The 18,143-nt window shown below is 34.6% G+C and overlaps 1 protein-coding gene across 6 annotated transcripts in view; it reads right to left on the bottom strand.

Moving 5' to 3' along the window:
• The window catches only part of TSC22D2 (TSC22 domain family member 2), a 46,320-nt gene that overhangs the window by 20,491 nt on the left and 7,686 nt on the right, over positions 1–18,143 (bottom strand). For 2 of the 6 annotated variants that reach the window (XR_006335209.1, XM_043873567.1), the window contains exon 2: positions 11,894–11,965. The exons of 2 other annotated variants lie outside the window; for them this stretch is intronic. Coding sequence is in view for 3 of the 4 variants with exons in the window: in XM_043873567.1 (XP_043729502.1) it covers positions 11,894–11,965 (72 nt within the window). In the remaining variant the exon portion in view is untranslated. 2 more of the 6 variants (XM_043873569.1, XM_043873570.1) reach the window with 2 other exon arrangements.

The raw sequence follows: 18,143 nt of genomic DNA, 5'->3' as shown, positions 1-18,143 counted from the left end.
TAAGTGTTTTAATCAAATAGCCTTTAAAAATCTTTTATAGCAAAGGTTTATGTTCTACCATGATTACACAACTGATATTTTGTACTTAACTTTTTTTAAATGTAAAATAATTTCATATTTGATCTGGATACTTCAAGCTTTAAATAACATGGGCTTTCAGGCCATCAGGAATACTTGTCAGTAAAGAGTCAAGTAGAAATGGAACCCAGCAAAGGTTTAAGATCATGATCCAGAAATTATGATTTAACACCATAACCTGGTATAGAGAGCTTTGTAGTTCTGCAGAATGGCACTTGAGTTATATTGCTTGGTCCACAACCATATCAGTTTCTAGACTTACACAGCACAGGTGGCTGGATCAGTAATAATCTGTATCAATCATTAAATGCTCAAGACAGCATTCAACTTAATACCTAAATCCAAGTCTATCTTTATCATCCCCAGTTTAAAAATTAGACAACAGGACGGAAAGAATAAAATTTCAGTACGTGTTTTATGTAACAGATGTAACAACGTATCCTACTCAAAAGTAATCCTGCTGCTCATCTGTGTTTGCTGCTGCTGCTGCTAAGTTGCTATGCGCATGGAAGAAAATATGGGGATGGGAAGATTAAATAATTGTAAAAATTACTTCATTGAGAATATAGTCTTAAATTTATTAAATTTTTATCAAAAAAGCTTTCAATTGGGCACCTGTTTTAATCATTGGAAGGTAATATTATCATTTTCTGCTTGAATTTTCTTTTTGGGTAAGAATGCTTATTTATATTTTTAGTCGGCAGTAATCCATAAAAAGGCAACCCAAACATTTATGGGCACATTTCTGCCTACATTAAACCCCTAAATAAAATGGCATAATGGGGAAAAGTGTAGGGGGGAAGAGGAAAGCCCTTATTGAGGAAGATTAAATGTGCAAAGTTATAAAAAACTCAAAGACAGCATCATAAAGGAAACTCTGCAGCCATCTCCAGAGATATTTGACCCAAATATAGGGGGCTGGAGTTCTGTTGTTATAGATTTTAACTTTTAATGCTAAATTTTCTATTAAATACGCACGGTCATTTAAAAGGCTTCTATGTAGTCTGAAGGTCTACTTGAATTTTTTTAATTTACAAATATAATCTTTCCAAATGTAACCTGACAACACATTTGACTTCAACAAAATCAAAGATTTTATTTTCAAAGGACAGCCTTACAATGTAATCACCTGGTGAAGGCAAAAATCCATATTTATTAGGATAAATAATAGTTGAAGGTTGTGGTCATTTCATCAGCACTACTGTGCTTTTAGAATGTTTTTAAGCAACTCTCATCTCCTATCAACCAAAATACTACCATAATTTAAAAAACAAAAGAAGTTACTTTAATGATTTACTCTTTTGAGGGACAAGTCCCATGAGAAGATACAATACACAGCCATATTTAGCAAATTAATGCATCTTGAACTATATAATCAGTAATGCTGGTAAGTTGCCTGTCTGTAAGACTTTGATGAACTGGTCATTTAAATGGCAGACCACTTGGTCTTTTAGTAAAGGACCTACTAACAAAAAGCACTGTATCGCCTGGAAAAAAAACCTCTGAAAGATAGAATTAAACCAGCCATTAAAGCAGATTTAATTATTTGTACTGTGACACTTATGAAAATGGTACTTTAAGGTTGCATGCACCATACAAATGTATGGGAGATTTAGGATGTAAAAGTTGTACACATTAAAAATATACAAAACTTCTGTGTCAATTTTTCCCCAAGCATGCATTCTCAAAATTAGTTGCTACCAAGAACAAGGCTCACAACTGAAGTTTCAATCACTAAATTCTAACATGTAGGAAATTCTTATTAAAAATGTGAAATAAAACCGAGTAAATGAAGTGCTTGTAGATGAAAACAGTTATAATTAATTAGATATCCTTTAAAATTTAACTTAGATTCTCCTAAAAATGAATATTTATTTAGAAGTTATTCATAATCTTGAATCTCTGGCAAGATTGCTATCAAAAACAAATCTTGAATATTTCCTATAGTTATCACTTCATTCTTTAATTTTTGAGGAAAAAATTTCTACTGAACTGAGAATGAGCTATTAAATGTTCTTTTAGCCCAGCAAGAACCAGGCTAAAGTTTACCATCATTTAGCTAATTTTACGGCAAACTTAGATTAACAGAATAAAAGAGTGAGCATAGGGGCAAAGAGGTGGACCATTTGCAATTTCCAAGTCATTATTTGAAAACTTATAAGTGAAATCAGACAAACCTATATATGAGTTCCTAAAGGAACTGGCTACTTGATAGCATGTGCTTAGCTTCTTTTGGTACAAAATTTCATTTTAAAGCGTAAACAACAATTCTTTAAAAAGTTCACTACACTGTTCTGAGATTTCCTACACATTATAACAATCAATGCTTGCTTTTCTATAAAAGGTCAGAAATGCTTATTTTTTTAATGGAGAAAGGGGGGATATGGAGCAACCCCTCATGCCCCTGATAATTACATATGGACTTTCCATATGTATAAGAGAAATCAGGCTAGAAATATCAAAGATAAACTTATGAAAAAAAATCAGTCCAAATGTACCTAGTAGAATAAGAATACTGGAAAGACAGTGTTTCAAGAAATTAACATATAAAAATAATATAGCTTTGGAAAAAGAGCTTTAACAAGGTAGTTATAGACAGATCAGCCAATCACATTTACTCACAATGATTTACACTTCTCTTTCAAAAAAAGTTTATACGGGATACCAAAAAAACAAAAAATTGAAATTGGGGGTCGGAGAAGATAAAAATGGAAAAACAAAGTAAGTGGAAGCCAGCAATGTATTACTCAAAAACATGCAAGAACATTCTGCAGGTTTTGTTAACAGAAAGCTGCATATTTGACTTTGAGCTTTGTTAAGAACAGAACATAAAGCAAATAGAACTGTTCTTAAAGTTTCAAATATCATCACATTATGTTTAAGAGTAAACATCTAATTTCGTGAAACAAACTATGTCATAACCATTCCAGACATGTATTTAGCAACATTTTCTGGACTAAGTAATATCTAAGAAACAGCTGCTGTAAATACAGAAATTTTCTGAAAATTAATGGTTAATAGACACTGTGAACAGGAGTGGGATTAGTCAGACACAACAACTCTTTTTTCCCTTCTTGTTCTCCTTCTAATAGTGCACAGGGCTAGAAGGAGAATACTTCTTTACCTCGATATTACCACCAAGTAGACATGTAGAAAGATGTTTCTGGCTTCCAGGATATAGGTTACACCACCACTATTTCCATGCCAAATATCACAATTAAATTAAAAACTGAAAAAAATACCATGAGCACCCTCCAAATCTTTTCCTATTTATAACCAAAGTCTTTACACTTTGACAATAACCAGGAAACAAAAAGCATAAAAATGCTACCTGAGGATATTTATCAATGAATACATATTCTAAATTATTGCCATCTATCTAAAATTTACTTGTCAAACGTGGAAAATATTTTAGAAGTGGTCAAGTGAAACCTAAACATAGAAGCTAACTTCTGGTAAGCAAATGCATATAAATGATCTATGGCAATCACAAAAATCTAACACATTTCCTGATTTGCATGATTTAGAATATTCGTACAAGTACATGCACATACACAAAGAATGTCAACTGGAATGGAATCAGTCATTTCTCTTGTCTAACTACCTACCAACCCAAATCTTGCTGAAAATAAAAATATTAAAGTAATTCTACTTAATATTTCTTTCTCCTCAATAGGCTGCCAAAACTATCTGCAGGTTTCAGTACATAGAAGAGGTATGAATTCATATTTTTAAACTGTTAGGAACTAGAATGGAAAAAACCTCCAAACAGTTGTTGTATGTTTGATCTGATTCAACAATTTCAGGTTATATTTGAATTTCCTTGTCATCTGAACAAATTCAGTATGAGTCTTTTCTTAAAAAGCTTTGCTACAGAGTTCTAGATTCTGTAGGAAAAAAACAAGAGATGGGTTTAGCATATTATACACACATTGTTCTGTTCAAGGGTTTGATTTACTTAAAATCTATTTGTGAAAAGTTAAACAATTAATATCAACAATAATAAAGAGACCTTACCAACTATTTCCATGTTTTAAAACTACTTTTCAAGTTTCATCCTAAAAATAACTATCATGACCTTTCAGTGTAGGTAGGTTGTGGTGACTTCTATGGAGAAAATTTACTAACTAAAGAGGAAGGCAGTAAGCATATGCACAAAGAAACATATCATAATCAATGAACAGTTAATAATTTCTCATCACCAATTCTGAAGTCCAGTCACATGCTGAAAATAGTATCAGCATGTCAAGTGTCCCATTTCCGTTAGTCACAGAAAAGCTGACAGGAGAACAAATGCTTAGGATCCACTGAAATACCACTTCAGACAATGAGATACAGATCTATGGTTAAAAATCTGGCAGGAAACAAGCCACCTTAGGCAACTATCACAATAAAACTAGGAGGATAAATCAGACTATAAAGGACAGCAATCACATATTTTGTAAACCTAAGTGGTGAGTAAGAATGTCTTCAAATTATACTATTTTTCTCTACTTAAGATAATTAAAATCCCAGCTTAATGCATATGTATAAAAACCAGAGTACAGAAAAAGCTGGTGTATGAATATACCTCAGTTTCTCTCGTAAGGGATACACCCTCATTGATATCCGCATGTTCTCCTTCCTTGGCCAGTCCCCACTAAACTTTAGGAAATAGGACTCTTCTTAAAAACTTCTCCTTCCCAGTAGTTGTTTTAGCTGGATCCTAGTCAGCACACCCTTTCATCACTCTCCTTTCCCAACCCCTGTAACATAGACTGTAAAAAGACATGCGTCTGTAAAAAGGCAGATGCATTTTCCCCTGTTATTCAAGCAGAACACTGGCACTTCCTTTTTTAGTGACTATTTAAACAATCTTAAAGAAGACTTATACAGTATTTATTTACATAAGACAGGAGGGAAAAAGACAAATGTTTCATAATTAAATGTAATCTGTCATCTTTTTGGGCTCTTTGATCAGGTAAAAAATGGTCATGAAGGACATTACTGGGACAACCAACAGAATGTGTACATGAACTGTATGCTACATATTAGTTAAGTCTAACAAATCTGAATTTGGTAGCTATACTATTTTTACATAATAGGAAATATATGCTAAAGTACTGTGTAATTAATGAACAAGACATCTGCAAGTTACTCTTAAATGGTTCCTAAACAGTATGTTAGGATGATAAAGCAAGTGTGACTAAATGCTAACAAATGTCAAATTTGTTAAGATTACTGAAATGCTTTTGTACAGCTGACTCCTGAACAATATGGATTTGAACTGTGCAGGTTCACTTCATATGTGGATTTTTCCAACAGTCATACTACTGCACTATACAGTCTATGGTTGGTTGAACCCACGTATACAAAACCACAGATATGGAGGAACTGTGGCTATGGAGAGCTGACTATAAGTTACATGGGAATTTTCACGCATAGAAGGTTGGTTACCCCCTTATCCCCGCATTGTTCAAGGGTCAACAGTATTAGTCTTATAGTTTTTCTGTAAATCTGAAATTTTTTCAAATAGAGATTCAAACATCTCCCCTTCTTTTTGAGTAAGAATTAATATTCTTAGACTCTTCTAGTCTCTAAGACCACGTGTCTTCTTCAAAGTTTCTCTCGTTCTCTAAATGTAGATAGTGTTGCCCAAGGTCCTGACCTGCCCCCTTTCCACTACTCTGCTCCTAGAAAACTAGAGCCTTTCCTAAAGCCTGAATTCTAGAGTAAAATAATAATATAAATAAAGAAACAAATAAATAAAAGATTCTTCAATCCTTTCTAGCCTTAACTTCTCCACCAAGCTGCAGGTTTGCAGGTAGAGCTGTAACCTGAATATTTCCACCTTGACCTTCCACTGGCTCTTCGGCTCAAAGCAAAATCTCATTACTATTTTCTTCTTCCCAAACCAATTATTTCAGTAATACTAGTAATGGTACCACTATTTCTTCAGTTAGGTCTGACAAAGTCAAATTTGACTGTTTCCCTGTCATACCTAATCAGTAGCAGAATTCTTTAAGTCTTACCTTCTGATAACCATTCTTTCATTTTTTAAGTGTGAGCACATCAAATCACTTCAGTCTTTTTGTGACCTCATGGACTGTAGCCCACCAGGCTCCTCTGTCCATGGGATTCTCCAGGCAAGAATACTGGAGTGGATTGCCATTACCTTCTCCAGGGGATCTTCCCAACCCAGAGATCGAATCTATGTCTCTAGTATCTCTGGCACTGGCAGGCAGGCTCTTTACTGCTAGCGCCACCTAGGAAGCCCCTTTCCTCATCTCTATTGCCTAATTCAGACCTTCGTTACCTTCCTAATATATCTGGTCTCTAACGAATCTACCATCTTTTCTCTGTTATCTTCAAATGTTTTACGCACCAATCAAATGTAACCATCCGTACCATATACTTCCAGTGGTTCACAGCATTTCCTCTAACCAGAGTGTGGCTTCTCAGTCCTTTAACTCTGCATGACCAAATTCTGGGGCTTCCTAGGTAACTCAGTGGTAAAGAATTTCCCTTCAATGCAGGATCTACCCAGGGTTCGAGCCCTAGGTCAGGAAGATCCCCTGGAGAAGGAAATGGCAACCCGCCCCAGTATTCTTGCCTGTATAGTCCACAGGGTCGCAGAGGGTCAGCCATGACTGAAGGAAGCGGCTGAGCACGTCCGCACAACTGAACCCTACCCATCACTGGCTTCCGCATTTGCGGCCACACTTAACTGCCTCTGACATGGGAAATCTGTCCTGATAGGGAAAGAACTTTATTAACCTTCCAAAGGTCTGTCAAGCCTCCATTCCTTAAACAAATACACGCTCTTTGAGGTTTTCTGAAACTAATGGGCAGCAAAGACAAAATAGAATGAGGTGGATCAATTTCAAAACTTTTCTTATCTCTTTTCCTTCTTCCTTTAGAACTAAGTGGCGCAATAATATTCTGCACAGTAGGGATTTTAAAAGTAACTGGCTCTAAACCTCAAACATTCCTAATAGCCAGGAAGACCACTTTACTATTTCTAGTGATGGCAGGGCTATTTCCCAGAGGACCCATTTTCTTTCAGAAAATAAGCTCAAGTCTTCCTACTGAAATACCCACCTGGCTGTCCAGGTGGAATATAAATTAGACTTTCTAGTTAACTTTGTATTTAGAGCAAGCAGCCTACAGAAATAAAGTACAGTAAGTCTGTCACCATCTTTTCCTATTTATCCTAGTTATATAAATATTGCCTCACATTACATTAGCTTTTGTGGCAGGCCTGTCATTTGCTAACCAGTAACTATAAAATACAGTCAACTAGTGTATCCAGGTACTTTTTACTCTACCTATTCAGCTTAAGTTTCAACCTTCCTGAATTTACATACGTGTTCTTTCACTTTCTGAATTTCTGCACATACTTTAGACAGTTAAATTCACAAATGCTATCATCCAATAATAGCTATGACTTCCTGCTTTAATGTCATTTGAACATTTTATAAGCATATTCTTAGGTTTTCCTCTAACTCTGAGATCCAGTCCTAAAAAAGGTGACGTGCTAAGTCACTTTAGTCGTGTCCATCTCTTTGTGACCCCATGGACTAGAGCCTGCCACACTCCTCTGTCCATGGGGTTCTCCAGGCGAGAACACTGGAGTGGGCTGCCATGCCCTCCTCCACGGATCTTCTCCACCCAAGGACTGAACCTGGGTCGCTTACGTCTCCTGCACTGGCAGGTGGGTTCTTTACCACTACTGCCACCTGGGAAAGATGACAGGCCATTAAAACTTCCTCTAATTTTCAGCATCTCTGATTATCCTCTACTAGATACTCTTAATTGGAATTGGTCAAAATACAATCAGATAATAAATTACATAAGATTTAAGGTACAAATTATTAAGAGATGTATTTGGTATGGTTACACAACAGCTTGGGCTCATATTCTCAAAGCACTTACAAGTGTGATTATCAGAGAGCACAGTAACCAGTTACAATCTAACAAGCAGCCCACCGTGGTACAATCTAACAAGCAGCCTACCGTGGTTAATTCTTGAAACTTGATTTTTTCCCATTCGGGTTAATAAGTGGGTGTTAATGATGTATCCAAGTTTCCTGGAGGAGGACAGAACAAATCGTCTCATAGTTTAGTTCTGATTTACTCCTAACTTCAAAAGTGGAATCTCATAACCATAGGAAATGTTGGACACCTTTTCTAACACAAAATTTGTTATTGTTTCATTGCTAAGCTGTATTAGGCTCTTTTGCCAACCCATAAGCTGTAGCTCACCAGGCTCTTCTATCCATGGGATTTCCCAGGCAAGAATACTGGAGTGGTTGCCATTTCCTTCTCCAGGCAATCTTCCAACCCAGCGATCAAACCTGCATCTCCTGCTTTGGCAGGCAGATTCTTTACCACTGAGCCACTTGGGATACTCCTAACACAAAATACTTGACGTTATTTAATAAGAACATTTTAATGCAACAATTTAGAAACCAGATATAAATAGAGGAAAGTAAATAATCACTATAAAGACTTAATTGAAATCATCAAGTAGCCAAGTAAAAGACCCAAAGACTTATTCATTTTAAGCTAATAATTCATGTATACTACTTCCCTTATTCATTTCTCTTTTAAATATTACTGCTGTCATAAGGACAAAACGACTCAAGAGGATGGTGTACCTAGCCACTGTTACTCTAATTGTTAACTACATTTTAAGTATTTTCTTCGTTAAGGCAGAAACATTTCTAAGTATTTATCAATAAGGATAAATCTTTACAAGCTACCTGATTTTTTTCTTTAGTCTACCTGAGGTAAAGTCTCTTCCCTTTAGTACTCCTTTATCTTCCTGATTTGATATTTACAACAGGGTAAAAGTTGTTTGCTATAAATTCTCACCCTTAGCTTATGCACACAAAGGACTCCCAGTGAGCGCCTATCCCCTCGTGATTATCAGGGTAACTTTCTAAACTAATTCTGTGATGCAACAAAGCAATGCCAATGATTAAGTTTGGAAAGTTGGTTTTTTAAAGAAGAAAAATAGGAAGTCAAATTTTCAAGTTACTGTTCTGAAATGCCAACGGGCTAGGCTATCACTAAACATTGGCACAGAGCTTAAAAGGTGAAACCTGGAAGCTACATTATTCATTTTAATAAAATAGTCAATGCAATTAATTTGGGTTTCCTAAGAAAAAGTTGTATTATTTTAGCTATTAGAATCTACTGTTCTTTATTTGGTGATGGTTTCAGCTGACTGATTCCCTGAGGACTTTGCAAATAACAAATGGGGAAGACAGAAAATGATGGCACCTACAGGAAAAGGGAAAGGAAGGCTTGACAGGAGCTTCGACTTCAGTATAATAACTGAATAAAGCATTGGATATCAACAGAAAGAGGAACTATCTAAATATAGGCAGAGGCAGACTGACACAAAGTCTCTCAGCTTGCTAATTCTAATTTAAATAGTAGAGAAAACAAAAAGGCCATTAGACAGCTCTAAGTCAATGTGAGAAAGATATATTAGTTACCTATATTTTGATTAAAAGATAGTCTGCTAAAAGAATTCTAGAAAAAAAAAGATCCCAGTCTTCTGAGTAAGGCGAACCCAAGAATCTTCAGATATCTAGGGCAGGTTTAATAAAAATTGGCACAGGGCTTAAAAGCTGCCCCTACTGAAAATGATTTCCAAGATTTCATAAACGGGAGCCTGAAAAACCATTATATCTATACTGATAGACAAATGTATACCTCTTAGTGAGTAAATGATGTAAGGAGTGTATAGCCCCTTAAATCCTTTAATGGGTTCTATTTAATAATATCATCCTTAAAAAATACTGACTTGCCAAATTAGTAATATTTTAAAAAGCCTAAATTTGTAATAGTCAAAAATGAACAAGGCAATTTGGTGAGACATTTTTCAAAGCTTAACACAGATTAATCTTCAACCTCTGTCTGCAATGAAGAAGAATAAACAGTCCCACAACACTTTACCAGGTATTAAACTACTAAAAGGTTTAGTAACTAAACCTTAAGCATCCAACTAAAGCTGTGGATGCTTAGAACTAACAAAGCCAGCCACTACTCCTCTTCTCAACTGAAAATTAAGCTAGATGAAAAGCTAAAAGGAAACTAGTCAGTTTCCACAGGGTTGAGTTCATCATCTTGGTAACAACATGTCAATTTCCAGTGAAGAATGGCTGATCTAGAATGAAAGTTCTGATTACATTCTGGCACTAACAACTACAGACAACTCTCCAAGTACCCACTGCACTTCTCTGGCTCTGGACAAAAGAGCTCCAAGAAGAAGACGAAGTATTTTCAATCCATGAGAAACTATAGATATAGCAACTTGCCTCACTTCCGATACCTTAAATATTTCTAGGATCTAAAAAAGAAAACAGATAAGGAGTATTTAGCGGTAATGGATGATGAGGAAGCAACTTCTATGGCTGCTTTATAATGAAAACAAATCTTTTAATTAGATCCAAATTATAAAAAGTAAAGTTTAAACCTTTCTACATCATTTTCATGAAAATAATATGTATTATTCATATTGCTATCATGGTAGCTCATGAAAGTTAGCTATTTCAAATAAATTATCATATATCTAAAAACATTTTATAACATTTCTAAGAAGAGTATGATTTTTCCTTTCTCTAAGGGAAAAGTTTTTACAAAGTACATTCCCAAAGTACTCACCCTGGCTACACTGGCAAGCCATCTGAATGATTAAAACTTCATGCTGTTTCATGCCACAATTTACATTTATGTCTTGATATTGCTATAGCTGTACAATTTAAAAACTGAATCTATAAATACAGCACTACACATTATAAACTTCTTGTTCTACAAGCAACCACTTAGAGACATTTCCAGTTAAGTAAGGAACACATTATCAAAAAGATAGTTAGAAAATATCCTGAGTGATACAGTAAATCAAGCCTAAGAATTAAAAGACTGTTACAGACCATGTCTTAGCTTGACATGTACATGCACGCAGCAATACTTTATTCTAATGAGAGATGGAGTTGAGTCCATAAGTGTTATCCAAATTATGCCAAAGGACACAAATGCGCTGCCAGGCAGAGTTAAAAGAATCTAACAAAGCTTTGTGTGAATTTTAAAAACATTGTTTGCACTCAGCTTCTGTTAATGAGACACAGATTGATGGAGTGCTAATAAATATTCAGCAAAATAAGTGAACAGAGCATATACTATCTAAAATGTGTATTAAGCAGAAAGATAAACCAAAGTATCTTTTGCCATATGTGAAGTCCAAGACTTCAGTCTATACTTTAAAAAGTTACAAAAAAAAATTTATACATTTCTGTGAAAAAAACTATTTTAGGAGTTTATAAAACTGTAATGCAGATATAGTGACTAAACAAGCTTAAGGTTAAAATTTCTTGCCAAGAATTAAACGATTGCTACTTTGATACCTTAGTCTTTTCCCTTCCCCAATTTCTTAACATGAAATAATATTCTGCTTTGAGTCACTAAGGCTTTTTAGAGAGAAATTATGTAAAACAGCACAAAGTTAACTGTAGTTTTTTTAAATAGAACATGTTTTTATATTAAACACACAGGGGTAAGGGGACATTTCATGTAATAAAATCCAATAGAGTAAGCCCTTCAAAAACATACTTTAAAATGCAAAGAAAGTATGTTTATATTCTATTTAAAATACATATTGTCCTTTTGGTTTATTTTGCTGCTTTGTCTCATGCTAGATACCATGTGATTCCCCCCCCCCCAAAATAATAAAGATCAGTTTTAACGATGAGAAACCAGTATATAGTGCAAAGCAATTCATGCATACACTGCTGCATGTATGCATTTCATATGCAAGTATTCATACCTATCCCAGAGGTTCTTTGATTCCTGAACCGTGTTCAAATGGAACGCTTGGTAGAAAGCAGTTGAAGGATTCCTGTGAGACCCAAGAATCAAATGGAAATGAAGTTGAGAAAGTACAGTAAAATCACTACTTTTCAAAAAAAGAAGGAATATTTTAGATTTCTAACACAGTGCAACCACTTTAATTAAAAAAAAACAAAAACAAAAAAACACCCAAATTAGCTTGATTAAAAACATTTCAAAAGAAATTTAAAAGCTGGACAAAAAAAGCAGACCCTGACAACAATGCAGGAAAAAATGGGGTAATACAGATAAAATTAAATACTAACTAGCATCCAGTTGTGTGTGTGTGTGCGTGTGTGTATGTTTGTATGCATATGAGCGTGATCAACTCACAGCTTAATCAGCAACTGTTTTGTATCAGATGCCTTTATAAATCCCTACACATGTCAACAGTTTAACCAAGCTGTTCTTAGGTACAGTGTTCACATAAAGTCAGTTAAACCTTCATAATATAAAAATTCTTCACAGGACTGACTTGACAGGATTTGATGGTGACCGAGTCCTTTTCTGGGTTGGACTCTGCACAACTCCCACCTTCAGAGTCCATTTATGTGTGGTTTCCCTGGGTTAAGGCAAAAAATGGTGCTGCAACTAGAGGGGGGCTTTCTAATTTCTCACATTTGTACAGTGTCCCTTTACAGGGTAAGAGCTTATACGCTTTATCACCATCCAGTTCTACTATCCCCTGGAGAAATATTCCTTAGGGCTATATTATAGAATCTTAATGGGGCAAGCTTCCAACACGCTTGTTTCACTTTGCATCTCAGAAGTTGTTTCTCAGGTGACTACCTTTCAACAAACCTGCTTTCTAACAGTCTCTCTGCCACCTCAGCATATTTCCACAGTCTCCCCAACTCCCAACCTGTACACTTGCCATGTCACGTCTATAATTCCTGATGCATGCTGTAGCAGAATAATAGCAGCAAGCTAAGTGCTTACCACATACCAGACTCTGTTCTAAGTGCTTTACATTTATTAACTCAATACTACAACAGTCTTAAGAGGCAGGTGCTATTATTATTCCCATCTCATGGACACAGAAACTGGATCAGAGAGAAGAACTTGCCGAATGTCACAAAGCTAAAGTGGCAATCTGGTCCCAGCATTTATACTCTTAAACTACTATGCTAAGCATACAACAGAGTTAAATTTTAACCTTTCTAGGTCTGTCTCTTAATCAGTTAAATGGCGATATTACCAGTTAGACTTGCAGGGTGGTTCAAGAACTGAGACTATATATAAAGTTCCTGGCATTCTGTCAATGCTCAGTAAGTGACAGCTATTATCTTTATCATCAAAATGAACTTCAGATACAACATGGAAATTCTGAGATCCTAACTAGTGCCTTAGGAGAGTCTGCAGTGTTATTAGTACAGTAAGAAAACTATCTCCGAGTTCCACTGGAATAACCACCAAGTATCAGCAAGTATCAATGATCATCAAATAAAACACTCAAGAGAATCCCATGATTACAAAACTCAAGTTAAGGCATAATATCTACTAATTAAAAAAAAAGGGGGGGGGGCATTTTAAGTTTTAACCAGGAAGGTAGATGATCCCAAACTAAGAAAGGCAGATAGACACTAGATGCCAGCATGTCACCAATGCAACTGTTTGATTAATTAGGAGTCTTCAGTATGTGTTCTTTTCGCTTTCCCTACTTCAACTCCTTTCTGTTCTTTTTTCTATTTCTGCACTTTTCTCGTGACTAAGTCCAAGGCAATGGAAGGCACTGACTCTGACTAGACCGAATAATATCAAGAGAGAATTAAGAGGTTGCTATTGTTTGTTTAACAACTTGTACCCTCTGTAGATGTATTTACCATGGCTCTTTTTTTTCACTGTACTTAGAAAATCTGTCTGCCGAATTAAATGAAAGCCAACTAAACCAACTGAAAACTCAATTTGGCTTTCTTTAGCAGTCTCATCCAAGATCATATGGGAACAAGTTTGCTATTCACACAGGTCTGTTTGGAGACCTTGGGTTTAAAATTAACAAAGTGACATAAAGAGGAAGGTAGTGAATACAAGAAAATAACAAAGAGTAAACTTGGAAGTTACTTTGCAAGTCTGGAATTAAAAATTCATTAAAGAACATTTACAGTATATTTTTAAGGGTGATATACTTTAAAAGATCTTTAGATCCCGAATTTGGAAACATATAAACATACATATTTAATTTGAATTAAATCCAAATGCAAATAAATTGGTTTTAAATAAAGTCACAAGACTTTAGTTATGAAATTCCAGCATTTTAGCATAGATACTAACAATGAAATGTTTCTCATAAGTCAAAGGTAGAAGTGTAAAAGAATGTATCTGCAGTTATATGTGTATCCTGGCGGCAGGAAAGAAAAAAATCTGTGAAATACAATACTATAAGTGTACTTAGAAGTCTTTAGAACATGTCAACAAATACATTTAGGTTGCAAGAGCTGGCAGTTAACAATTGCTTTTTACATATATATTCAAAATAAATAAGCCATATGGAGTTATACAATCTATGCAGTATAAAAATTTTTAAATAGCTGAGATTCCAGGGATAAACATTTAAGATAGTCTTAAAAATATGAAATTTTTGGTTTCTGGAATACTTAAGCTGGGATGTTATCCACACACTGAGAGATTTTTAGCAAATAGCAACAATTAATCTCAAAACACTGATTAGCAGGCACAGATTAAAGCAGTCAAGTCTATGAAACCTAGTTGATAACGAATTTCAAAAGGGCCATGTGTACATACTGAAGGGCCAGATCAAAGACTTTTGTTTTGGAATGGCGTAAAATTGAGGAAATCAAGAGTCCAAGGAAAACACTGTTAATGGGGAGCATTTCAAGTTCATAGTCTATGATATTTGAAGGCATCAAGCAGCAACTGATATTAAAAATTTGTTAGAAATACTGAATTTTATGGAGATTTGGTCACAAATGCTCTTCTGCTCAAGAAATAAAATTTGAAACCACTTTTCTAACAACATATTTGATGTCAATGTAAACTAAATATAAAGTATTTATATATAAATATAAGATACTAATTTAAATATAAAGCCAAATAAGCATTTCTTCAAAGAGTGAGGTGTGGCTTACTCTGAATTTATTTCAGCCTGCTAAAGGAAAACACCGTTTTCCTATTTGTAAAAAAATTTCAAAACCAGCAGACAATAACATTCTCTCTGAATTTATATACTGAATAGTCTGTCATGACAATTACCAAGTACAGGAATATGATACCTGAGAAAGTAAGTTAAATGTGACATATGTCTACCTGCTAAACTAAGATATTATCTCTGCAGGGTTACCAACTATAATAGCAAGAAAAAACATATGTACATCAACTTCAGAAATCTCTAAATAGAAACCAGGGAAACACAGTAAGCAAAGGAACAAGGGCCCTCTCTCCAACATTATCATCTACAAACTTCAAATGATTTAAAATACAACCTTTAGGTAAAAGGTTACACCACAACAGATCAGTGTCTACAGATGCTTTTCCTTTATCCTATCTCATAGCCTGGAAAGTAATAAAACTAGCCCTGGAAATATCCAAGCGCTGGTTTTGGAGTCAGAAAGCCTGAATCTGACCCTATGCCTTGTTTCACTTAATAGCTATGTGATTCAAATCCTCAGAGCCTCAGTTTCCTTAATCCATTAAAAAGGGGAGAAAAACAGTCACTACAATTGCTGAAAAGATGAAATGAGATTATGTATACATAGGCTCCAAAACAATTAAGCCTGGTCTGTGTTTAACACAGGGTTATGATTTCTAAATATGTTATATAAAAATCAACTTTTGGTAGAGTATATTAACATATACCAAATACTTTACCATTATTAAGGTACTATTGGGGCAAACAAAATAGTTAAGGCAAGCAGAATACATAAACCTGGAACCAGGTATATACCAAGTTATTTAGTCCATTCCATTGGAGAATTCTACCTCTGAGATTCACATCTTCCCCAGATTTCCTTATACACAACTTTATGACAAGATTTTAATTAAAAATACAATAATCACTATAAAAGGGTATTGAAATGGTCCCAAGATACATACTACTTAAACAATAAAAGCTTCAAGAAACATCTTTAACAGCAATCACAAACTTAAATGTTAAAATCTCAATTTCTTTCTGTGACATTTAAGCCCTTCACTCTGGTTACTGTCAAATTAATCACATCATGTTCCACATCTGACAGTCTCACTCTTCCACACTGTTACACAAAACTGCCCTCCTACTTGGAAAATCATCCGCTTCTTTCATCAGTGACCCAATCTGAATGACTCTTAAGATTCAGTTCAAGAGTTAGCTTCTATAGAATGCAAAAGTAATAATGGGTTGCTTCTGAGGACAGAAATTTGGTAGAATGACAGAGGTGGCAGAAAGGCTTTCAACTTATACTTGCATATTTTGAATTTTGAACTATGTAAACATATTACATATGCAGAGAATAATTTAAACAGAAATCAGTCTAACTATTCCTGCCCTACACAAATCTGACTTGATGTCCTAAATTGTTCACATTAATAACTTAACTGTTCCATCACAGCCTACAATGAAGTATACAATTGGTAATTGTTTCCATAAATTCTGAGATCTTAAAGGAGAAGGTAAGTCTTATTTCTGTATCCCAGTACGTACTACTCAAAGAACGCAGAGAAAGTTGAATGATTGACATATTGCCACTTCAAATGTTTTCCTGGGCATTCAACCTGCTTACAGAGTATTTGTAAACTTCATTTTTTGGTCACACATTAGTCTAAGGGCAGGAAAAGGGTTTTACCGAGAGAAGGGTTTAAGTTAGCAGCTCTCTCATGTATAGACTTATACTTAGGGAATCTTCAAGTCTGACCAAAGGCTCAAATTTTAATTTTACCAATGAGGAAAACCAAGAAAATTAAATGACTTGACCAAATAAATCAGCTAAATGGTGGAAAAGCCATGATTAGAACACAAGTTTCTGAACCACGTATTATATCATGACTTTTTCTGGCCTGAACCAATGTCTCCTTTTCTCTGATTATATCCATGCTATGCAATTACATTTTTGGATCAAAACTGAAGACTCTTGATTCCATCATCTGTGCCGGTCACTCATGTGATATGCCATATAGTACACAACTAAACACACTATGGATTATTTGATCAAGAGCCCCCTCTCCTTTGTTTCCAAAAGCTAGGTAGAACATATACCGTGGATTTGTTTTGGTTTACTTATAAAACCAGTTATTAAAACTGAATTCTAATTCTATTTTAGAAACCAGTCAGCCTTAAACTTTGAGTATCCTTCATACACAGATTAAACAATTTACTTGTGTAACAATGAAGATGGATAGCCTAAATTTTTACAAATAACATTTAAAACACACTAGCATTATTTACAATAATTGACAAATTAATCATAGTTTCTCTTCTAGATATCTATACTCTTTAATCAGATTTTAGTAAAAGCTTATGGGAAAAGAGGCTTTAAGGAATTTAACATTTAGACTTCACTTATTTGTCTTGCCTACTCTGATGAGTATAAATTATCAGGACGTTTACTAATTGTCTATGTCCATGATGAACATTATTAACTCAATGATCTACAGAATTTTCACATAACCATCATATGTAAATGTAAAAGTTAAAGAATATGAGTTCATTCTTTTTTTTTTTAACAAAAGGTAGCTTGAGTACAAAGACATAAAACTAAAACTAAAAACTTTAATCTGACTTGAGGCTTTAAATTTGAGTGGTAAGCAGTCCAAAGTAGCATAGACGAAATTTAATTCACCTGATTTAAAAGTAGAACCAATCATATACTTTTCAGAGGTAGAGCAGATAATCAATATACCTTAATGTTACCAGTCAAATCTGAAGAGTATACATTAAAATATATTATGAAAAATCATGTAATGATGTATAAGAATGATACAAATTGCTGTTCCTAAATCTTTATGAAGGAGACCCAATTTTTACTCTAAGCAAAGCCAGATTAAGAATATAACAAATACTGAATAATCTGGTATGTTCAAGAATTATTCTGGTAAAGACCTAATTAAATATACAAATAACTCAGGAATGCATATTCTTTGTGGATGCAGTAATTTGTATTACATGATTTAAAAGAACAGCTTCAAATCACAAGACTACTGATATAGTATAAAGAAAAAAACTTAAGGGATTTATTCCAGTTCAGAAATTTTGTTAC

Source organism: Cervus elaphus, chromosome 19 (assembly GCF_910594005.1).
Source record: "Cervus elaphus chromosome 19, mCerEla1.1, whole genome shotgun sequence".
Taxonomy (NCBI): domain Eukaryota; kingdom Metazoa; phylum Chordata; class Mammalia; order Artiodactyla; family Cervidae; genus Cervus; species Cervus elaphus.
The sequence above is the reverse complement of the archived record's forward strand: the minus strand, read 5'-3'. Positions and strand labels throughout refer to the sequence as shown.